At 34.3% G+C, this 23,524-nt stretch overlaps 1 protein-coding gene across 3 annotated transcripts; it reads left to right on the top strand.

Moving 5' to 3' along the window:
• Positions 1-141: 141 nt before the first annotated feature.
• AP3S1 (adaptor related protein complex 3 subunit sigma 1) lies at positions 142-23,256 on the top strand. Of its 3 annotated transcripts, none has more exons than XM_058165980.1 (6): positions 142-396; positions 3,102-3,193; positions 4,264-4,375; positions 11,002-11,073; positions 12,729-12,836; positions 16,629-16,679. In XM_058165980.1, the coding sequence occupies exons 1-6, from the start codon at positions 328-330 to the stop codon at positions 16,662-16,664; spliced, it is 489 nt and encodes a 162-aa protein (XP_058021963.1). In that variant the 5' UTR covers positions 142-327; the 3' UTR covers positions 16,665-16,679. The 3 variants fall into 3 exon arrangements, with proteins under 3 accessions (XP_058021963.1, XP_058021964.1, XP_058021962.1); XM_058165981.1 differs by lacking the exon at positions 16,629-16,679 and adding an exon at positions 15,356-15,456 and having other exon boundaries at positions 143-396; XM_058165979.1 differs by lacking the exon at positions 16,629-16,679 and adding an exon at positions 22,715-23,256 and having other exon boundaries at positions 149-396.
• The last annotated feature ends 268 nt before the right edge of the window (positions 23,257-23,524 follow it).

Genomic DNA, 23,524 nt, shown 5'->3' with positions numbered 1-23,524 from the left:
TCCCCCGTCCCTTTCTCAACGTCTGACATTAGGAGCACGTGACGGTGAGTTCAGCCTTCGAGGATTTGGGTTTTTGGTTTTGGTGTTTTTTTTTGGTCCCTCCCGGCCGCCGTTATCCCGAGTTAGTCAAGTGACGCTCTCCTTCGGCCTCCAGCTCGTAGAACGGTTCTGTCTCTGGCTCCGCCTTCGCTCGCTCCGAGGCTTAGAGAGGGAGGGGACGGAGCGGAGCAGGGGAGGGGCTTCTGCCGTGTCGCGTGCCGCAGAGTGGGGTACGCGAGCCCCCCTCCTCGCGCTTCAGTGGGGGGGTCGTCAACCGCCGCCCTCACCATGATTAAAGCGATCCTCATTTTCAACAACCATGGGAAGCCGCGCCTTTCCAAATTCTACCAGCGTTATGTGAGTGTCGGGAGGGGAGAGGCCGGCCTTGGGTGGCTGAGGGGAAGGGGGCTGCGTTCGCACGACACACAGAAAACCATAAATTAGCCAGCTTTGTGTGTCCGGGGCGGTCGGGCGAGCGAGCCTACCTAGGCGGTGGGCTTTTCATTCGTGACGAGCCCAGGAAACGGGTTGAATGGGCGCCGTCCAAGTCGCCTGAAGGCGCGGGTTGGGCTGGGAATGATTCGGCGCCGTGACGAGGAAGTCAGTGCGGGGCAGGCGGAAAAGTCTCCCCTCAGAAGCCTTCGGCTTGCGGCGAGCGCCAGATTAAGGGACCCGATTCGGCTCGAGGAGGAAAGGACGGAAGGGAGGCTTTTTGACTAAATGTTTACGTGTGCAATAGCGCCTCTTCCCCCCGGGTCGTATTCTTCACGGCTTCTGCGCTAGAGGCGGAGAAGATAACGGCGGATCTCGGGTTGCACAGACTGCAGGCAACCGGCTGAGTTAGAGCGGTTGTTTCGGATACATGCAAGTGCTCACATTCTCATAGGAAAGATAAAGGACACACCTTGACTAGGGGCATATCTGAAGGAGGTTCAAGAAGGGTATAAACATTGGTTTATGTTTATAACTTCGCTTTACAAAGAAAAATTCAGGAGCAAAGTCAAAGTAAAAAAGAAAAGAAATTAATTTTTTATGAAATATATTATGACCGCTTTAGCAATCTGGTGTTTTCTAAACCAGGGGTCTCCAGCCTTGGTCCTTTTATGACTTGTGGACTTAAACTCCCAGGGTCCCTCAGCCAGCAAAACTGGCTGAGGAACTTTGGGAGTTGAAGCCCACAAGTCTTAAAAGGGACCAAGGTTGGAGACCCCTGTTCTAAACGTTTAGGGATTGCAGCTCCTTTTTGTTCCTAGCCAGGTTGCTAGGCAACTTTACCCACCTGGAGCTTCCAACGTCTCACCATTGGCCAAATGGGCTGGGAATGATACAGGTTGTAACCTGATTGCAACAACTTTGAAGCTTTTTTTTTTTTAAGATAAGGTAGGAAACAGGAGAGCCTGCTTAGATGCAATGAACTTCTCATGTTGCCTGACAGCTAAAGCTTTTTTCTTTTTTCTTAATTTTTAAAATAGTTTTTATTCAGCATTTACATCTTTAAAATAATTGTTGCAATTTTACAGCTTTGATACTGGCATCTTTATTAACATCCATTTTATCTTTTAACCAAGCTATATATATATACATTTTATATATTACTAGCTAATTTCTATATACATTACATTTATAGCTATCTATTACACATTATCTATTTCATTCCTCTATAGTATCTTCTCTTATGTTTATACATTTATACATTAATTTTAGATTCTTTCTCCAGCTAGTTATACCATCTATTCCATATTTCATAATATATTGTTTCCTCCTGGTCTTTTAATTCCATTGTTAATTTATCTGCTTCTGCGCATTCTAGCACCTGATGGAGCAAAGCTTTTTTCAAGTTGATGATATACAATGCTTAGCCAGCGTTGGGATAATATAAGTTGATCCTGTGCGCTGTTATAAATTAAAAAGTTGAGTATTTAGCTTGCTGCTATTAGGTACCTGATGGGAGAGAGAAAACAACAGCAAATATATGTTTACCAAAGAGAAATGCAAAACTTAAGAGTTGCTTATTTTCTGCTAAATTTGGTATAATGTGGCTCTGCCGATATATAGAAAAATGTGTTTTTTCTACATGTAACCAACTATGCATGATGATATGTATGAATGTTTTGTTATGTAAATATGACAGTTCTAATTAGCAGCATGGATATGCAATAAATCATGAATGTTTGTATGCTAGCTTCCTAAAGGAGTGGCTACATCTGAAAATATGTTATTTTGGGAATTAAGCAGGAACATGGAGACAGCAAGATTTTTCATAGTAGATCTTTATTTTATATGTTAAACTTATACACTGTCCATTTTATTCAAGAGACTCTGGACTATTTACACAAAACATTTTTTATTACAACATCTTTACTTATGCTGGTTAAAGTGCTACCAAATGCTACCAAAAGTGGCTTTGTGGCCGGATAGTAAAAGATATGAAAAATATTTGTTATGGGGATTTGATAGGGAGTATTAAATAGAGTGATCAAGAACTTGGCATATCAGCCAAATTCCAAAGGTTTTACCCAACATTGGAACAAATTTGGATATTGATGGGAAAATCTTACTAGTTTTATAAGATAATTTTATATAATGTAAAAACAAATTATTACATGTATACACTCCAAATGCTCAATATAGCATACATTTTTCATCTGGCACAGCATTCCAAGGTATTTAAAGTCCCACAATGAGTCACTGAACTTTTTGAAGGTTTTAACATAAGTCACTTTGGGTCTGGTCTGACATTAACTGTGAGAACACAACAGCTTTTCAGTTGCTATTTAAGCTCTTCCCAAGGCCTTTTGCAAGAGTAAATAACGCCCCCTTGGATTGAGTGTGCTTGATTCTTTTTCATTCCTGTCTGATTTTTGTCATCTTTGTTTTTGTCTCTTTCCTTTTTAAAGTAAAATAGAGAAAATATTTTTACTTTTCAATCACCTAGAGTTACTGGGAATTGGATGACTTACATTTTAAATAAATAATGTGGTTTTGTTATAAAGGTTGTGCTATATATGATGACAAAGGAATGCTTGTATTTGGAAACATCAATATGTTTCCTTTCTTTTCAGAGTGAAGATATACAACAACAGATTATCAGAGAAACATTCCACTTAGTATCAAAACGTGATGAAAATGTTTGTAATTTCTTAGAAGGAGGCTTGTAAGTATGATCAAATTAGAAGCTAAATTCTCAAAGATTGAGAGAGAGAAATATGGAACCTGTATAACTGGAAACATGGTATTTGGGTTTTTTCACAGTTTTCTGATACCATTAGCTAGAAGCAGAATTTGAACCTTAAATCACAGGGATTGACATAGTTGAACTCCTTCACTGGGAAGCATGTAAATGTATGGATTAGACCATTATTTATTGTGTGATCTTAAATCCTCATTAGCACTCAGTTTGCAGATTCTTTCCCTTAGCCATTCTAGATCTTGTCTAAAAACCTTCTAATTTTTTCATTTTTTATTGTGGTGTGAACACAATATGTTTATAAAGAAGAGACTTTGGTAAAATTTATCCTCACAGTGTTTCTATATCTACTATTGTGAAACATTTCTTAAATATCAAAATAACAGTAGTGTAAATATATATATTGAGATTATCAGTTATTTTTTTATTAAATAAAATTTATGCAATCTTCCAGAACTGAAAATCTTTTATCACCTTTTAAATAATACCCTTGTCGTTGAATAGCTGCCTTGTGCACAACAACTTTTGAATGTCATTATTGATCGATTTTACATATATTTGCATCTTTTTATTCAATGGGGTGGGAAGCTGTAACCTGCATGTGGTCTACTGTTCCAGCTCTCAGTCTTAGGCCTCTGACATTTTTAACAGCAAACTACCAAATAGTGCCAGCACAACCTTTTTCTGCTTTAAAAAAGGGAACGCAACATTTAAGTTTAAGCTAAGGCATATTGTTTCTGTTTTACTTAAACCACCCCCACCAAAGGTATAGTAACTGTTTCTCCCATATGTTTAAGATAATGTATTTCTAAAAAACCTGCAGTCCCTGACTGCAAAAAGATTGTCAATCCCATTGTAAAACATAAATGAGACGATCTATCTATTGATATGTTTAAATGCTTTGAATGTTAATATGTTGCCTTTGACATCCTTCGTTATTTTTTTTGCCACAATTATGCATCGTTTTTCTCTTTTAGCTACCAACCAAGACAATTGGAATGTTGTTAATTGTTCTTTGATACTGTATTTTGCTTTAGATTAATAGGTGGATCTGACAACAAATTGATATATCGCCATTATGCTACACTGTACTTTGTTTTCTGCGTTGATTCTTCAGAAAGTGAACTTGGGATTCTAGATCTAATACAAGTAAGTCACAATATTGTATTCCGTTGCTTGTTCTTTGTTTTTTTTACTTGATAATGAAGATTAGAAATTCTGAGCAGTAATATTTTGCTAAAATAATATAGTAATTGGATAACAATTAAGCTGATCTTTTATTCATTGACTTTATATTTCAAGTTTCTCAGTATTTTTATTTGAATATTTTCTCAATGTTAAGTATTAATACAAGTATCAGGAAATAACTACAGTTGTAACGTCCTAATGTAAAGGTTAAGGAGTTGATGTAAATTCTAAAACATCCTTTGGAATGTGATAAAAAAATCTTGGTCATATTTCTTTGTGATTGGAAAATGACATGATAAAATGAATATAAGGTAGATAATTTTAAAGTTTGTAAAAAAATTACAAGTAGTCCTCGATTTACAATCACAACTGAATCCAACATATTTGTTGCTAAGCAAGACAGTTAAGTGAATTTTGCCCCATTTTATGATATTTCTTGCCACAGTTCTTAAGTGAATTACTACAGTTGTTAACTTAATAACATGGTTGTTTACTGAATCTAGGTTCCCAGTTGACTTTGCTTGTCAGAAGATCACAAAAGGTGATCATGTGACTCTGGGACACTGCAACCCTTATAAATACATGCCAGTTGCCAAGCATCTGAATCCTGTGAAGTATTAGTATTGCTTTATAAATCCTCAGTAAGATCACATCTGAAATACTGCATCCAGTTTTGGTTACCACATTAAAAAATGATGTTGGAAAAGGTGCAAAGAAAAGCAACTAAGATGATTAAGGGCTTGAAGATAAAAACATATGAAGAATGGTTGCAGGAATTGGGATGGCTAGTCTAGAGAAAAGAAGAACATGACATGATAGTATTCTAGTATTTGAGGGGCTGCCACAAAGAAGAGGGGGTCAACTTATTTTCCCAAGCCCAGAGGTCAAAATAAGAAGCAATGGAGGGAAATTAATCAAGGAGAGTAACAATCTAGAATTAAGGAGAAACTTTCTAACAGGACAATTAACCAGTGGAACAGCTACCCTTCAGAAGTTGTGGGTACTTCATCATTGGAGGTTTTTAAGAAAAGACTGGATAGTCACCTATCTGAAATGATATAGGGTCTCTTGCTTGAGCAGAGGGTTGGATTAGAAGACCTTCTATGTCCCTTCCAGCTCTATTCTGACTGATCACATGACTATGGGAATGCTACAACAGTCCTAAGTTTGAAAAACGATCAGAAGTCATTTTTTCAATGTATGTTGACTATCTGTAGTTCTCCATTATTTCAAAATATATTATAGTATATAATCATAATCCTTTGCTGTTCCAAAACAAAATTTGCATTTTGTTTATTTCACTTGCCTGCAAGTTCCCTATTCCCACATTGATATATTACCCAATAAAGGAGTAAGTATCTGGAGGAAGGTAATTAAGGACAAAGCTGGAATTTTTGAAATCTGATGTTGTAATTGAGACTTATTTGGAAATTGTACTGCTTTTTAAAATTGCTTTTTGATCAAGTTTAGGGATCGTGAGTTCCTTGGGATAGCATAAGTAGAATATGGTTTCTGTTATAGTATTAGGAACAAGCTGATCCATAACTGGCCAAAACCACTTTTAGGCTGCCTACATATAGAGATAGTCCCGTTCTTTTATTTATTTTGTGGCCACTAAGCTCATTAAGTGCATTTTTGGGTGGTTAACGTAAGAATAGAAAAAGTTAAACAGTGAAAATTAAAAAACAGCAGTATAAAACAGCATAAGCAGAGCACAAAATGTTTTCAAAAATCAAGAACATTGTTCCAGGTGGACATACCTCACATCCTAAACCAGTTCTTTAGGAGGAAACCAAATGTTTAAAGTTTCATGGAAGCCTAGCATGATTGGGGCCTTTTGAATATCATGGGATATGCTGTACTAAAGGGCAAGTGCCAGGACAGTGAAAGCATAATTTGTGAGTCTCATTAGATCATATTGTTTCATTGGGGATACCAAGGCATGCTCATTCTGTCAGATCTAATGGGATGGAGAGAGAAAGTCAGAGATAAGTAGTTCTGCAAATCATACTTTGAAGGGTTTTATTGGTATAAGCAACACTTGAATTTGAATCAAATCAAACTTGAATCAGAAGCCTACAGGGAACTTTTGCAGCTTGCAGAGTAGGAGTTATTTATACCACTTCATTTTGAGCCAGTTGTAGCTTCCAAGTGGTTTTCAAGGGAAGGCTTGCATAGAATGAATTGCATCTTTAGGCATCTTTTTCTGTCTCATCTCCTGTAGCATATTTGAACGACAGGAAACTTTCTGGGATCCACAAGTAGAGAAAAATCCACATAGGTGCAATCTACTTAAAGGTCCTTGCCACCTTGCTCCAGCTAGCAGTTATAAGGCCCTGTGTCATGCCCCTATTGGGGTCTGACTCTGAGATGGAAGAGGAGCAGCTGACAGAGAGCAAGAGAGTAGCTCCTTGGCTGTGAAGGAAACTGGGGAAGGGCAGTTAGGCTGGCCAGAGCAGGGGAGAGTTAGAACAAGGGAGAGTGGGTTCTTATGAAGACCAAAGCCACCCCCTCCTCATCCTAGGGCACACAGGGAAGAACAGAGAAGAGAGCAACGTAGGTTGCGTGGCTTATGAGGGAAGAAAGGGCCCTGATCCCTTCACAAAATACACCTGGAGCTGGAGTTTAAAAGGAGAGGCAAATGGGAGGGGTGGTTATTGGGAACAAACGCTGAGTTCATGTTCGTGTTGACTGCTTTATCTGAGTTCCTGGCATCCTACCAACTGGTTTAATTTACGGCCATGCTACTTCAATTCTGGAATTCCTTATCTTGCTTGCTCTCCTAGATTAATTACCTTATCTTGCCCTGTTGGATTTACAGTTGGAAGTTTTGTCTGCTTACAGGTTTATGGAAAGGTTTTTCTCCAGACTGGAGACCTAATAAAGGGACTTTTACTTATTTTATGGCTGTGTTACCTTTGAGCCGTGCCTTGGTCATCACACCCTGTAAAACCATGTATCAGAGTTTCAGAAATAACAGTTTGGAATCCAACAGAGTCCATCAATTGTGTGTAGTAGATTGATTGAATAGGTACTTCCTCCTGGGGTCTCCCACTTAGGCTTCTGTGAGTAATGCCTCTAATTATACTATAATTATATTCTATACATAAGTTTGGGCTCATATGCTACCCCATATAGTTTTGAATAAAATGTGAAGTTTATACAATTTCTTTGTATTGCTTATATAAAGAAGATATCTCAGACATTTTTCTCTGACTATACTTGGACCTCCTAACTTCTGTGAATTAAATAATTGCTTTTTTATATATATAATAGGGACGTGCATACTTCTAAAATAATTTAGAAGTGTTTTGAATTCTGTGTGAGCAAGCATCTTTTTATTCCTTAACATAACCCAACTTTTTTCATACTTTTATGCATACCTTTAAGAATCTTACTAATTTGGTAACTGTTTCCTTAAAGCTTATACATTTTTTAGACTTTCAGTAAACATAAAAAGTAAAGGCCAGATTGCTTTAATTCATAAAACAGCAGTGCAACAGCTATATGTGAGATCTAATGCTCTTTTTAAAAAACATGTACTACCCTTATATATAAACTTGTTAACTGTTGGTTTCAGAATAAAGCAGTAGAGGGAGCTAGGTGCTAACTTAACATTGGAGTCTAATTTTACTTACTTTTCTGATTGCGGTGATTTGAAAATGAATGTCCCTTTATTCACTGACAAACAACAAAGTATGTTTTTAGTGGCTTCCATTCATCTTTGTAGTTGAAAGCATAAATTTGCAGCTATGTAGCTTTAATTTCTCTAATCTCGCTGCCTTAGCTTTCCATCAGTCTTTTTGTGTGCACTGTTGCTGTTTTTAAAATGCTGCCTATGTACTATATTGTGATTTGTAGAATTAAGAGTGGTTAATATCACTACCAGAAAATGCGTAGTTGTGCACACATTTGAATAGTCTTATTTTATCCTATTTCAATAATACTTTTAGGTGGCGTAATGGCTCTTAGTGTAACTTTTCTCTTTAGCTAAAAGCTATTTTGACATTAGGCTTAGAATGTTTGTAATGTACCTGCATCATTATAATTCGATGTGCTTTACTCCATCTCCTTGCACCAGAAAGCAACAACTCAAATCCACAATGCTGGGAGAATTAATTCTTACATAGTCAGGATTTTTTAAAATTAGATCTGTTTGTTATCATAACAAGAGACAAGTGGAATCTATGCCTCCTGCCTTAAAGAGCTCATGTAATTCATTGCATAAGGTGGATAGGAGAAAGAGGCACAAACAACAAAGGTCCACAATATACAAAACCTGTTGTCAGTATACAGCAGCTGAAGGAATTCTTTCATATTACTTCATAGCTTTTTCTACAATGAAGATATTTGTAAGAAGTTACTGGAGTCTTTTGTGGCATTTCCATTTAAGCTGTTGGGGAAAACTTGACATGCACAGTTGTTCTAAGGCCATTACAAAATACATGTTCCCAGAAATATCTTTTGCAAATGCACACAGATACTCAAAAGATCTCAAAAGGACATTAAGACAACTGCATTGAATCTTCAAATATTTGCTGCATAGCTTCAAGCAGCAGATCCAGAGCAAAATATTTCCTCAAAATGATTTTCATTGTTCTAAATTTTTGGGAAAACAGACCAGGGAAGCAATTTTGTTGCTGCTATTTGAGTTTAACAAGCAACAGAAAGCAGGATATTGCAGCAAAATTAGAGATTTATGCCAGTGTGATACTTACCATACATTTCTCAGATTTCTAATTAAAAGAGCTACCATACACTAAAATTAAAATTTAATGTGTTGTGCAGATTGCAAATAGGATACTTTTTTGTAGTATTTAACAAACAGGTGTCTTTACACATAGTGGAAACCTGACTATACAGTTTGATAAACAAAGTTCGTACATGATGACAAATAATCAAAAACATAAGTAGTCAAAAATCCACATGAAGGCTTAAGTCCAGGAAACAAAAATGAGAGATGATGATATAAGTGAATAATCTTGAGGTGAGTGAAGGAAATGGGCACTGGAGACAGGAACATAATGCTACAAATAAAGTTATTCTCAGCAACTATGCATTTGTTAAGGGCTTATATGCAGAAATACTATTATAAACTCAGTAGAGGTTCTATATATTCTATTAAAAGAAATGTCTACCGCCTCCCCCCCCCCAATTCTGAATTTGCTTTCCCATCTGCCAAAAATATTTGTCTCATTAAGGGATTGAGTATTGAGAAGTGTCAATCAGGGTCAAGGTGTCGGTTACAAACCCAAAATTCCAGGCCAAGTCTGAAGTCTTTGACAAAGAGCTGCCCTTGACATTGTACTTCTCATTCTGTGACAAGGATTCATCTGAAGAAATCATGACAACATACAATGAACATTGTAAGCTGGTTTTTAAAATATTGGTTGATGAACAGGCTGTTTTATCATGAAAATAAGGTAAAGTTAACATTTTTCCAATCCTCTAGTACTACAAAAAAGAATTTGCAAACCTTCATTTCTGTTTTAGAATGCTTAAGAAAGCTGTGGCTATACTCAAACTATAGTTAAACTGAACAAGCCCAAACTGTCTAGCATTTATCATATTTTTCGGACTATAAGACACTTTGAAGTATAAGACGCACCAACTCTGGGGAAGGAAAACAAGAAAAAAAAAATCTGCCTGTCCCTCCCAGCAATTTGCCTCCTTGCAGCATACAGCGTGATTTAGCACAAGCCTGATTTAGCACGAGCAGCTGATTGACGGCTGGATCTGCTGCCCGGAATACCTATTAGCTGTTCCAGGCTGTGGGGATTGCCACCGCCCATCGGCGGCCATCACAGCTACCACCTATTGCCGCCTCCGCAGGCCCCATTTTCGGCCTCTGCGCATTCTGTTTTCAGCCTCCGTACACCCCTTTTTTGGGGGCAAGTGGTAGACTAAAAATGATTTTTTTCAACAATAATTTAGCTCTTCTGCATTGTCAAAATAGGAATTAGCATGAAATATAGGAACTTACATTTCTATGTAAGTGCTAGACCATTATGTTAATGAAATTTGATGTCTACCGATAGTCCTTGCTTAATGACCATTCATGCAGCAACTGTTTGAAGTTAAGACAGTGCTGAACAGGAGGGCTTATGATGAATCCTTGAAGTTGTGGCCATCACAGCATCCATTGTCATGTGATCACAATTCAGGCACTTGGCAACTCGGGTACAATTATGACAGTCACAGTGTCTCACAGGCACATGATTGCTGTTTACAAGCTTTACCACAGGCTTCTGACAAGCAAAGTCAATAGGAAAGCCAGCAGGGAGTTGCAAGTGATGATCACATGATGTCATGCTTAACCGCTACCAAGACTGTCATTATAAGTTGATGAGGTTGTGATTTTTTTCAGTTTACAACCATGTCACTTAGGAACAAAACTGCCAGTCTAAATTGCAGTTAGTAAACAAGGGATACCTGTAATGTTTCTTGAGATCTTCCAAGAAACAAGGCATATAGATATATTTGACTTTCTGAATTCTTTATAGTAAAAAGTAATTGGTTTCCATGTTTGTTCATAATGTCAAGTTGAGTTGCTATTCACCTTTGACCCTTTTTTTTTTCCTTTACAGGTTTTTGTAGAAACTTTAGACAAATGTTTTGAGAATGTCTGTGAACTGGATTTAATTTTCCATGTGGATAAGGTACTGTGGTGAGATGCTGTAACATAAAGTCATGATATTCTGACAAGAAACATTTGTTTCTGTCAGATGTTTCTGCTTCTGTCAGATACCTTTTTTTCAAATTTCAATTATAGATATGGTAGTAATTTTTAGTTTACCAAAACATTAAATAACATTTGTGGCATTCTAAAGCTTATCTGTAGAATTTCTTTGTAAAGAAGTATAAAATGATTACCTGCGGTAGATTCTAACTATTAAGAATGGAATCCTTGCATGCTTTATTTGAAATCAGCCTCTTTAATATTGTGTCCTAAGTTAAAGATTCAGGAAACTATGCTGTAAAATAAACTAAAAACAATGATTGTTCTTCCACATACAGTACTATATTTGGAATAGTGTGTTGCTATCTCTGTTTTCAGCTAATTAGAATGTTGTGATAAAGGCAGGCGTGAAGAATACCTAATTTCCCTTTTATATTGAAATTTTTACAGTCAGCTATAATTTAACTGTCCAAGTGGGTTATACAATTTAGATAAATAAAACTCTTTACCTATCCTGCAGACCTTTTCTGTTAACTCAGCACAGGCTTTCATAACCTTTGTACTCTCTCAATATGTGGATTTTAATCCCAAAATTTTTTAGTAGTGCTTTGATTATTGGAGAATTCTGGGAAGTCCTCATGTCAAAAAGTCACCCAGATTGGGACAGATTGGTTTAGTCATCCAAGGGGAAATAGTGGTATTCTGGTATCAGCTTGCGCCTGTTTCTGAAAGCCAATCATTAAATTTTCAGGAATTTTGTGAATTGCTTAAGAGTAGAGCTGAGTTGTGACATCTAGTGCACCTATCAGCTGCTTGGTGACAGCATGGCAGTGACAGTGGAGCTGGCAGAGCCATTTATTACACAGTTATCATTATACTCCTAGGTGTCATCCCTGCCTTCTTTCATGAATAACTTTTATCAAGGCAAACATATTTTCAGTATTATCTTAATAACTCCATGAAATCATAACTGAGGTAATACATTATCCATAAGAAGAAAACTTTAAAAGCAAATGAAGTCAAAATAAAGTGATAAATTGGTCATACAATATATCAAGACAGTGGTTTCTAACTATATGGTTTTTATGTACCATATACAAATGCTCTTTGAATTGCATAAATTATTTTAAAAAGTTGGTTTCAGTATCACTGGTTTTATTTTGCCTGTAGTGATCAACTGTCTGACAGATGGTGTAAAAAATTGATAAACTTGAATATAATTTTTTAAAAATCTATTTTAGTTGATGTAGCAATCAGAACAACAAAATTCTTTTCATTAGATTTATATTCCATTTTTCTTCTAAGAATTCAAAGAGGTATGTTTAATACTCTTCTGTTTCCCCTACTACTCACATCAGCAATCAACGAGGTAGGTTAGGTTGATTTCAAGTGGCTGTCCCAAAGTCATCCAATGATTTTTCATAGCAGAGTTTGGACATGAATCTGAATATTCTTGGTGATACACTGCACTTGTACTTCACATGAAAGGAACATATATTTGATTTATTACAAATGTTATATTAGAAAAGTTGATTTATGTTAAGTATACTTTAGAAAAGCATAATAAAATACAACTGCATTAGTGATGGATTGATATAATCTGTGCAACCATTGTTTATTGGGTGTTCTTTTTAGGTTCATAATATCCTGGCTGAAATGGTGATGGGCGGAATGGTTTTGGAGACCAACATGAATGAAATAGTCACCCAAATTGATGCTCAAAATAAACTGGAAAAATCTGAGGTAAGAATAAAAGGTGGTAAAGCCAGTTGAAGCATGATCATATAGTTGCATGATACAAAATAGTTATCTACTTGTTAATACTTGGTTATTTGATTGCTACAAATTAGCATTTAGAATGTGGCATGATAAAGCCTTTGTTGAGTGCTTAAATAGCTGAACATTTCATTTTTCTTCTATCAGATTCCCATTTGCATTATCTATAGAAATATTTCTGAGCTTCCTTCAGTCAAGGCTTCTGACTCTTAAAGCTTGTTTAAAATGGTGATAATCATAATTTATGTACTAGTATACTTGTGGATACATTTTTGTTGTGTACCACATTTTTGTTGTGCTGTACACAATTTGGTATTAATGTTTTTAGATACACTTAATTAAAAGAATAAATGAGAAGTTAGCATGTTATAAAACACCAACCATATTCTTTGTTTGGAGGTATGTTTTGTTTAATCCTCAGAAACTAGAAAGTGTGGCAAAGAGCAGCCTAAAATATTTTAAGGTCTGCTAAATTTTGTGTTAGAATAGTTCAGACCACTGCTTTTCAAACTTGGCAACTTTAAGATCTGTGGACTTCAATTTCCACAATTCCCCAGCTAACACTAGTTGGAGAATTCTTGGAGTTGAAGTCTATATCTTAAAGCCAAGTTTGAAAAAGCTTTGACAGGTCATTTTTGAAAGTGCTCATAATATGTTCCCCACATTCAGATAAGCCTTCAGAGCAAAAAAAAAAAAAATTGAGGAAGCCCAATTTAGAGTGCTTCATTAAATGGTATATTGGTAGCAAATAAAAATTTAAAAATGTTAATAAGATGAACATGTACCCCTAAAAAAATTGAACACACAATTAAGAACCTTAGCTAATCCTAAAATATGGTAAGTGGTGTGTTACTTTTTCTTTTTTTTAAAGAGTTATGTAATATATTTGGAGTTAAGTAAAAATGTTTGTTAAATAATCAACAAAACTACTGATTTTCTTTCTACAAAATATAAAAATAACTATAAATAACATCATAAATGCCTTATACCAAATTAAATGAAACATTAAATAAATTTTCTATTCTTTTGCCTCTCAGTAATTTTATTTACTCTTTAGCAGTCTGTGGAGAGAAGCTTTCCACCTGCCCCCGAACTACTTTCCTCTTTCTGCCCTCTCATGGCTATTTGCTTGCAAAAGAAAATCTATCAAGATTGCAGATATCTTAGTTACAGTGACAAAAAACACCTTTGGTCAAGCCTTTTTTTTTAAATTGACCTACTTTTATACCATATTTACCCAAAAGGAAGAAACTGTAGGCAGCAATCTGCAAATAATCCAAGGGAATTGCTAGAACAGAGACAGGAGATTGAGAAAAGCTGGTATCTACTGCTTTTGCCTCTCTTCAGAAAAATGCAGAGTCCATTAATATTTTCCATCTACTTACTGTTGTCAAGGTCAGCTTTAGGCAAGCTACCAGTACTTTCTAATTGTGGACTTGTGACATTTTTATCCTCTCCTGACTCTTGGTAAGGCAGGCATAATGGATGGTTTGAATGGTTCCTATCTTTTATCTTGCTACAGCATTTCCTCATCTCTAGTGGAGGGCAACAAGAGGATGAGACAGCTAGCATACTTTCCCATGTCTTGTGCAAAAATGTGAATGGCTGGGAGGAGGAGATAAATGACAAAATGAACATGATGGCATCATTATGCAAATATTGCAACTTATGTACATGCCCTGACATTAAAGATAATTGTACCATTTATCTGATGTCACGGTGTGTAAATCATGATTGTGGCATTATCACAGTTGCTGTGGAGGCTTCTAAAAAGAAATAGAGTGTTACTGGATTTCATACTGATTAAAAAGAGTCCTAAGTTTTCCTATTTGAGAGTAAATGTCATTGGTTAGAGTTTTACTCCCTACAGAATAAGCATGCACAAGATTTGTGCTTGCTGAGCACAGTGCAAAATATCAGTTGAGTTTTCTGTCAATTGTGTTTTTCTTTCCTTGTTTCAGCTATTTTCCATTGATTCCTCTACATTCTGTTTTGTCTTGCACTTTCTTCCATTTGTATTTCTGCTACTTTATTTGCTATTTCTGCTAGAAAGAAAGGCATGTGTTGTGTGTGTGAGAGAAAACATATGCATATGTAAGCATATGCAGATAATTATTAATTTTATATACTGAAGAGGGGGGAGAGAGAGAGAGAAAAGCACATGCAAATATATGGGTTATATGTAAATATTTAATGGGGCAGTAGGGAGGTAGACAGTCTCCAGGATTAATTTCAATTAGATTGACCAAGGGTTGTCTTCCTTTTGGGTAAATTTGTGATATAGAAACAGGTACATAAATATTGTGATATATAAATAAGTATATGTACAGTATTTTCTATCACTTTATAATTAATATATATATCATAGATGCTACATATAACAAAGGTATCACAACTGATAAACTATTTTCAAGTAAATTACTTTGAAAATTCATAAAATCTCTATTCAACATTTGGTTGCATTTTTATCATTATTTTTATTTAAGCTATTTTCTAGCTAAAGAGCTATGCAGCACTGACTGAGAAGCACAGAAATTTGCATACCTATGCTACGTGGTTATATGCTGGGCAAAAACTTAATAAAGGTATAATAAAATTGGAATCAGACTTGTCTAAATATACAGTAATTTCTTTGTGTGGTTCAAGAGATAAATGAGCTCTTTATTCTTTTTTGAAGTGCAGCTTTAGTAAACTATAAATATGTTCCTATTTATTAAATTATGTTTTAAGAGATTAACCTGTTCCGGAATTTTAAATAATGAAGTATTTCAGTGTACTGGTCAGGTTAATCTTAATTTCTGTTGCCTCACTGAATGACTGTTTTCTGTGTATGCAAATTAAACTTGACAAATATTTAGCAAAGTACTAATGGAATAGTACTTCACTATTTTTACTTTCTATCAGTGCTTATTACAGAGCAAAATAAATCAATAATGAAAAAAAAAAGCAATATAGTCTCTGAATGAACTAACGAAACCCTTTAAAACCTCCTTGGTATTTACTTTGGAGAAGATAGTGTTATTTTCATGCCATCTCCTAATCCTAATCTTTGGCGTTTGATCCAAAATACCCCTTCTGCTTGCACACTATGTGTGCATGTTACTGGTTCTTTCCCTATCCCACAACTGCACTGTATACTATCCTGAAGTGTAAATGGAATGACTTTTTGGGATTGTGTTGGGCCCTGATGCATGCACAAAATACTGCATGTGGGTCTTTGAAACTAAGTCATGACCCTATTATTTCCAGTTGATACTCAAATACCATTTTTTCAAATACATTCAACAGCAGTGTCAGTTTTGCTGCACTTTTAGGCACTTGGGTTTCACTTCATAATCTAGCTAATAATTCTGGATAATTTTGTTCAAAGGGAGTGGCCTTGCTTTAAAATAAATGGGTAGACAACTGTTTACAAATGAAGGTCCTGCTTCCCCAACATATATCAACTGAAGTGGTAAAGCAGAAGTATCTTTTGCTTCTCTTAACAAGACAAAAGCAAATTTATTTGTCCATTTTTGATACCCTTTCTGCAAAAGAAAAATAAGCCAAATAAATAAAGCTTTAGGCTTTGGTAAACGGGAAAATTTGGGTTGAGTGTCAGGCACTATCAGTGACATGGAAGGTGTTCCCTGGAAGAATTGGTATTCTTGTGTTTTTTCTGTAGTCTTCAGCTGGGTGTGAATTTGGTCGTTTTAAGTCAGTCCTCATTTTTTCAAACCACCTGATCTTTTCTAGTTCTTTCCATTCTTCTCTTTACAGACCTTTATCTTTCAGTCTCCCAGACAGGACAGGTAGATACAGGTATTGATAATTTTCAGAAAAAAATGTGCTGCTTTAAAATAAGAGAAAGCAAAATGATGTCAAAGGCAATTGATAAATTAGGCCAGACTCAAAAATTATGTGTTGATAAACCCATATTAGTCTTCGTAGCCCACTTTTTGTGCTGGTTTCCTTCATCTTTTATTGCTGTAGTGTATTTAATAGATTGTCATTAACTTCATATATTTTTACTTTTGTTTTCTCCTTTCATTAGTGTTCAGCTTTGGAATTTCTATTTTTAAAATGTAATTTTATTATTTGTATGCCCACATCATTAACAAATCTAATTTATTTGATATAGATATGCTGTTCCCAATTGTTTGGTTATAACCAGCTAGTCAGAAATCAGAATGCTATCATGTCCACTCTATTCTCCCATGCCTTTTGTTTCTTTCTAGAGTAACCAAGCATCTGTCTTAACCATAATTATATATTATGTCTATAATTAGATTAATATCTGTTAGATTTTATATATTTTTTTAAAAAAGGAAGATGTGAAAATAAGATTTTAAGCTGATTTCAAATCCTGGACAAACAGAAGCTTTTGCTATCCTTTACTATAATTAATACCTTTGATATAACACTTAAAACCAAGGCCAGCCATTGAAAATTCATGCTCCAGAAGGGAGAAATTGGGGAAGTTCATCAAATGTTAGTCACCATCAATTCTTTAATATTTATTCAGAACTGTTGCCATTTCTAATCCTTACTGACAATGCAGTAGTACAAACTCTGCACGTTAGGTTTTATATTGTAAGATTAATCAGTTGTTAGACATAAATATTTTTGAAGAGTTGAATATAATAGACCCCTTGTTCAAATGAAAGACACCTAAATTCATTCTATGAATGAACATCTTTTTCCCCCATTTGCCCTATCCCTACCACCATCACCCCTTTTCCGGGGTCTCCCCCTAACAGGAGCAATTTGTAGAGTTTTGCATTGGATAATAGTAAAAAAAGATGTGGAGAATCAGAATTTTTTAAAGCTAAAATCCTCAGTTTTCACAGGATGTTTTATGTTAAGGTTGTTGGTAATTTTTTCTCCCAACTTTTAAAACTGTGCAGTAGTGCTAGGGAGTTTATAGCAGGTAAGGCTTTGAAGTGAATTTTGTATTTTTAAGCTGTTACCAATTAAGCAATTAGCATCCTCCTAACCCTGTCACTCTCTGCTCCTATGTAACGCTTCTATGCTGTGTTACAAGTGTACATAATTAGATAGCTCCAGTAATAATGATATGTATCTAACTAGACTGCCATAGTAGCAACTGTGGTTTAAAGACTGTTTTTATGTACCGTAAGCTTTTTTCTCTGAGAACTTTGGTTAGTTAGAAAAATATAAATACTATTTAATATTGAATATTTTAAACTAGACATCCATTTTGAAAATCAAAATCTGGAAAAATTAAATACAAGAATAATATTTAGAACAGAAAAACATTTTAGGGCTTTGAGAAATTATTGGCAATAAGTTTTGATTGGGTTAAGATTTACTATGGCTAGTTAATGTTCCTGAGGAAGTTTTATCACATTGGCTAGCAAATGATAGAATACTGAAATAAGAAAGCATTTAAAGCTCAGTCTATGCTACATGTCATATATAATTTTAATCAATAGCATGTAAAATCCTAAAACAATATATTTGTTTCTATCACTCTTTGTAAGAAAATGTTATACATCATTTAATAGCTAAACATTTCTGTAGAATTTTCTCCTATAATCATAAAAAACCATGTAACTAGGTATCTATTTCCAATTTGTATGCTTCACAATATCCCATGTTCATGCTAAAAGTGGCCAAAATTAAAATACAGTTTTAGAACCTCCTGATAAAGTCTACTTACGAGCATTCCAAACAGTCCATTTTTTATTCTATAAATATATTCTTCAAGATAAGGGTTCTTTCTTTATTTTTATGTAATATTGCTCTTTTATTTTCTGCTTATATGCATTCTGTTTTTATTTTTGGGTCTGGCAACTTTAAAAAGAGATAAATCAAATTTTTTTAAAAAATTCATGTCCATCCATTACTATCGCTGTGATCCAAGTGCTTGAAATTTCTAAGAGTATGTGTAAGTCTTCTATCTGTTTGGCATTTTGATATACTTGCAGACTTCATTTTGTTTTTTCCTCTAATTCTGTTCATTTATTTAACCTCATGAGAAGAGAACATGATCATACTTTTATATTCTGTACTGCATCCTTCCATCTTATTCATAACCCTGCTGCTTTGAATCATACTTGTTCTGGGAAGAAGGGTTGATAGAAAACACAAACAGTTGTAATGTCTACTATAAAATATGTTGGAGGAATGAATTCAAAAAATAGTGCATATAAAAGGATCTGCCTTTTATAACAAGCACAAACACTTGGGAGGTTGATCTATCCATTTATCTTGTTAAAAAAAAGCTTGGAATAGAGTTGTTACAATGTCATTTGGAGGATAATTATGATTTTAGCAAACAATAAAGCTAAGCACTTATGCATCAATGTAATGTGCTGTATAAAAAAGAAATACAATATACAACTTCCATATTACTAAATAGTGTCCTGAAAAGAATCTAAAATATGCTTTGCATTGCTAAATGTCAATTTTTGTAATTAGAAAGACTATGACTTTCCCACTTGTGTTAGCTGGGTTAAATGTATTATTATCATCTCTGCCTTTTTAACATGTTAGAGTGCTCAGTCTGTAATTTCTGATTACAAGCATCACTGAAGGCAACCTGTTATAGGTTTGATTCAGACAAATGTCAGTGAAAGTCAGAGAGACAAGAGGTGACTTTCTCAGCCATCCTTTCATAAGCAACTCTGAAAAGACACTGTTTTGAAGGCTGGGGGAATCTTGCTGTTTGATTGGGTTAGAGATTATGCTGATGATTGATTAGCTTAAAAAAATGGAAGGTCTTGCCAAAACTAAGAAGCTACCATCTGTGAATGTTTTCAAAGAACAGGAAAGGAAATCAGTCACCCCTTGTCCATGCCCTTACTGGGGATATTGTTATGGAATCAACCCTGTGTCTTTCAGTGACTATTGAATTTTGAAGTACATATCAAACTTATATGGTTATTTAAACTGAGATTACAAAGCAGCTGGGCAAATGTCGTTTGATTAGTTGTAATTTTAACTGTATATAAATTCACACTGTATTTCTAATACCTTGTGGGCATGCTGGAATATTTGTGCTCATTATGAGATCATGAGCAATATTTTAGGTTTACGATTCAGCTTGGTTTTTACTTATTGGATAATTAGAACCACACAAATGTGCCCATCGGCAACTTGTTTATGATGTAACTTGTGAAACTCCATGGGATATTTTATAACTTTTCTAATACATGTAAGAAAATGACTAATTGATTCATTCAAGAACAACTGCTAAGATGAGGAATGTTACGTCCCTTTGTCAATTGCTGTAACTTTTTGTCTTTCTTTCCAGCTCTCAAAATAGAAGTTAGCTAGAAAGGGAATCGGTAATCATGAGCTGGGTGATGGAAGAAGATTGGATTTTTAAAAAATGTTATATTCCTCATCTCCTTTACTTCTTTCCATGTTAATTGGATGGGCCCATGAAAAGAAATGCATGTGTGGCACAAGTGCCTGTAGCTATGCATTATTGGTAGATTTTTTGCTTACCATAATTATAACTCCAGAAAAGTTCACTATGTCTTAGAAGTATAGTGTGATTTTTAGTTCGTACTTTAAATTGTGGTGGTGAATGAAAGGCAGCGTCAGTTCAGTGAACTACAATTGAAGTGGTTTGCTCCATTTATAGTAATACATAGATACATCTACTGAATTCTTGCCATGGAAATCCTATTAAACATTGTCTATCAATATCTTTAATAGCTGACAGGAATCCTAGTTCATACGAAGTATTTCTAAATATGCATTATTTAAGTAGATGTAGATGCACATGTAAATTATTTTCCTTGCTTAAAGAAAGTATGTGCCAGAATGAGTGTAAACCATTTTTCTTTAAAAAATAAAATAAAAGAGTTCTCTGGTATTTGGAATTACACCAAGAGAAACAAAATGTTTAAAGAATCATTATAAAACAATATTATTTTGCACTGTGAAGGAATATCAAATTGTTTTTAGGTCTACTAAAACTATAAAAAATGGGATGGATATTAAAGAGAAATATTTGTATGCTTGACACTGGTGAGCTTTTCTCTTGCTTGCAAAAATACAAGATTGGGACTTGGAACTTCCAGCTGTTGAAAAAGCAGAGATTGTATTTTCTTGGGGAAAAAGGCAATTATGTTTCTACACAAGAATGTGTAAACCTCTATTTAAACGTATTACTCAACAATCCTTTTATTAATTTTACAAATATTGTTATGATTAAATGTTGACCAAGTTGAGCTTTCGGGAGAAAAATTAATGGCAGCTAATGAAAAATTCTGAATGAATAGCCCAAATCCTAGGAATATTTATGTGAAATTGGTATGTCTTATGTTCACGCAGACATGGTTAACATTATGATCAGTTAGCATTTCATTTTTTTTTCTTCATGAAAAGATGAATAGGATCTAAAATAAATTTAGATTACTTATATTTCAAATAAGTGCTATGAAATAAAATAATCAGATACATAGATACTGTAGAACGAAATCACATGCAAGTGTGATATACAGACATTGTAAATTAAAAAAAAATTCAGAGAGCATTTTTAAAAAAATGGTAATGAAATATATTAACAAGTGTTAATCCCAGACAAAAACCAGTAGTGCATTCTTCTAGAAAGCCCTAACTAAAGCTGCTTTTGGGGTCTAAGAAAGATTTTATGTGTCTGAATGTCAAAGTTCCAGGCAAATATAGAAAGGCTTAATGTCGTAGAAGACATGAATTGTGAATACTTTACTATTCATATAAGTTAGTTCAGGGAATGTAATGTCTCAATATTAAAAATGCCTTCTAATTATTTCAATATTGTAAAAATATGTACAAGTATAGTCAGATGGTATTTCAGATTGTTAAACATCTTTGGAAAGCTTCATTTATTCTTTTGTTTTAGTAGGTATTCAATTTTGAAGTGTTCTCTTGCAAATACAAAACATTTAAGGAACTCTGATAACAGTACACAAGACAGCTTTATATATTGTATACATTGTATACATTATAAAATATATTTTTATATTACCACTTACAGTAAAAAATGGCTTAAAGCTTAAATATTAGATGAAATAATAAAATAAATTTGCATTGAAACAGCATCCTTCAAAATTAATTGTACTATATGTAGAGAATAATTTTAATTTTTTTCCTGCATGGGAAAAAATGACCTGAATTTTGATTGTGGTTCTAGCAAGATTTTGTTCAGGAATAATTTGCTGTACATATCTGCAGTTTGGAAAGGACAGCACCATGTGTGGGGAAGGGAATTTATTAGATCATGGTTTAGCATTCATATTTCTAAACATAAAATTAGAACAGGTTTAGATCAAACTAGTCGGTTTTTTGAACCTTGAAGCTAAAAAATCTAACAGGTTAAAATCATGTGAAAAGTTTATTTTTGTATAATGTTGAGAATTTGATTAAAATCTAATGTTGTAAGAAAACTGAAATGAAACAGATCCTGTAAGAACTGAATAATTGTCAATTTACTATTGTATAGTAAATTCCAATTGTCAATATTGTAGTAATTGTCAACTTTACCATTTGCAAGGGTAGGAAAACTGGCCCAAGCCATTTACTGTATATGGTACAATACCTAGAAACAGTAAAAATCAAAGCTAGCATGAGCTTTAATGTTAATTAACCTCAAACTGATTATTTTACAGATAACATGTTAATTTTTCATTGTTGCCATTGCACATATTAACCATATTTTAGATTTTGTGTGAAGTGTTTCCACTTCCCTTTTCCAGATGAATATTTTAGAATTTTCCATTTCATTCCAATCCAAAATATCACCTGATTGTTCTAATATTTAATATTCATGTCTTTATGATTTATTGTAATGCTTCACTGTAAATTGTAATGAATGCCATCTTAGTGGTATTTTTTTCTTCTGTATACAGGCTGGTTTAGCAGGAGCCCCAGCCCGGGCTGTGTCAGCTGTAAAGAATATGAATCTTCCTGAGATCCCAAGAAATATTAATATTGGTGACATCAGTATAAAAGTGCCAAACTTGCCCTCTTTTAAATAATTTGTGCATTCCAGGTAAAAAATGAAAAATTACTAGCTGCTCACAAATGTTTACCAAATCAATGTTTTGTTAACTGAATAAAAGATCAGCATATTCCATAGAAATCTTCTGTAGTAAAACTGTGAAATTGTATTTTGCTTAGTAAATTTAAAAGAAGTGGTTCTTTTGTGAATTCTAAATAATACTTCAATGTCATTTTAAATCATATCAAATGTAAAATATATAATTTTCTGGAAAACAATTCAAAATATTTATTTTCTTTCTATAACCTCTTTTTGTATAGATTAAACTCTATACTGTAACTAGTACAGCCATCCTAATCATATTTCTTCGTCTGATGTGTTGCATGACAACATTCAACTGTTGTATTTTCTTTTGCTTTTTGAATAAATTATCATGAATTGTATTGGAAATATTTGTTTAAAATCTAACAATTATTAATAGGATAATTTTTGTCTTAACTAAAATGAAATTATATTTTTTGCTAAATACAAGTTTTATATAAGGTTAACGAGCATTCTTCATTGGGGACAGGCAGAATTGCAGCTCTTTCAGCATAAATGTGTATATATCATATAACATTTTGCTTTGAATATGGAAATCAGCAAAGAACTATGCAAGACTGGAGGGTCTTGGTAGTTATTATTATGCTTGTGTCTTCACTGTTTTCATTTTCCACAC

The sequence above is a fragment of the Ahaetulla prasina genome, chromosome 2 (genome assembly GCF_028640845.1).
Source record: "Ahaetulla prasina isolate Xishuangbanna chromosome 2, ASM2864084v1, whole genome shotgun sequence".
Classification (NCBI taxonomy): domain Eukaryota; kingdom Metazoa; phylum Chordata; class Lepidosauria; order Squamata; family Colubridae; genus Ahaetulla; species Ahaetulla prasina.
This window is presented reverse-complemented; position numbering and strand designations above follow the sequence as displayed.

What these genes read in the sequence shown, in the direction of transcription:
- AP3S1 (XM_058165979.1), top strand. Translation starts at nt 328, where the DNA reads ATGATTAAAGCGATCCTCATTTTCAACAACCATGGGAAGCCGCGCCTT. An exon ending in TAATTTTCCATGTGGATAAG is followed by an intron (nt 11,074 to 12,728) that starts GTACTGTGGTGA and finishes TGTTCTTTTTAG; the next exon opens with GTTCATAATATCCTGGCTGA. An exon ending in ATAAACTGGAAAAATCTGAG is followed by an intron (nt 12,837 to 22,714) that starts GTAAGAATAAAA and finishes TTCTGTATACAG; the next exon opens with GCTGGTTTAGCAGGAGCCCC.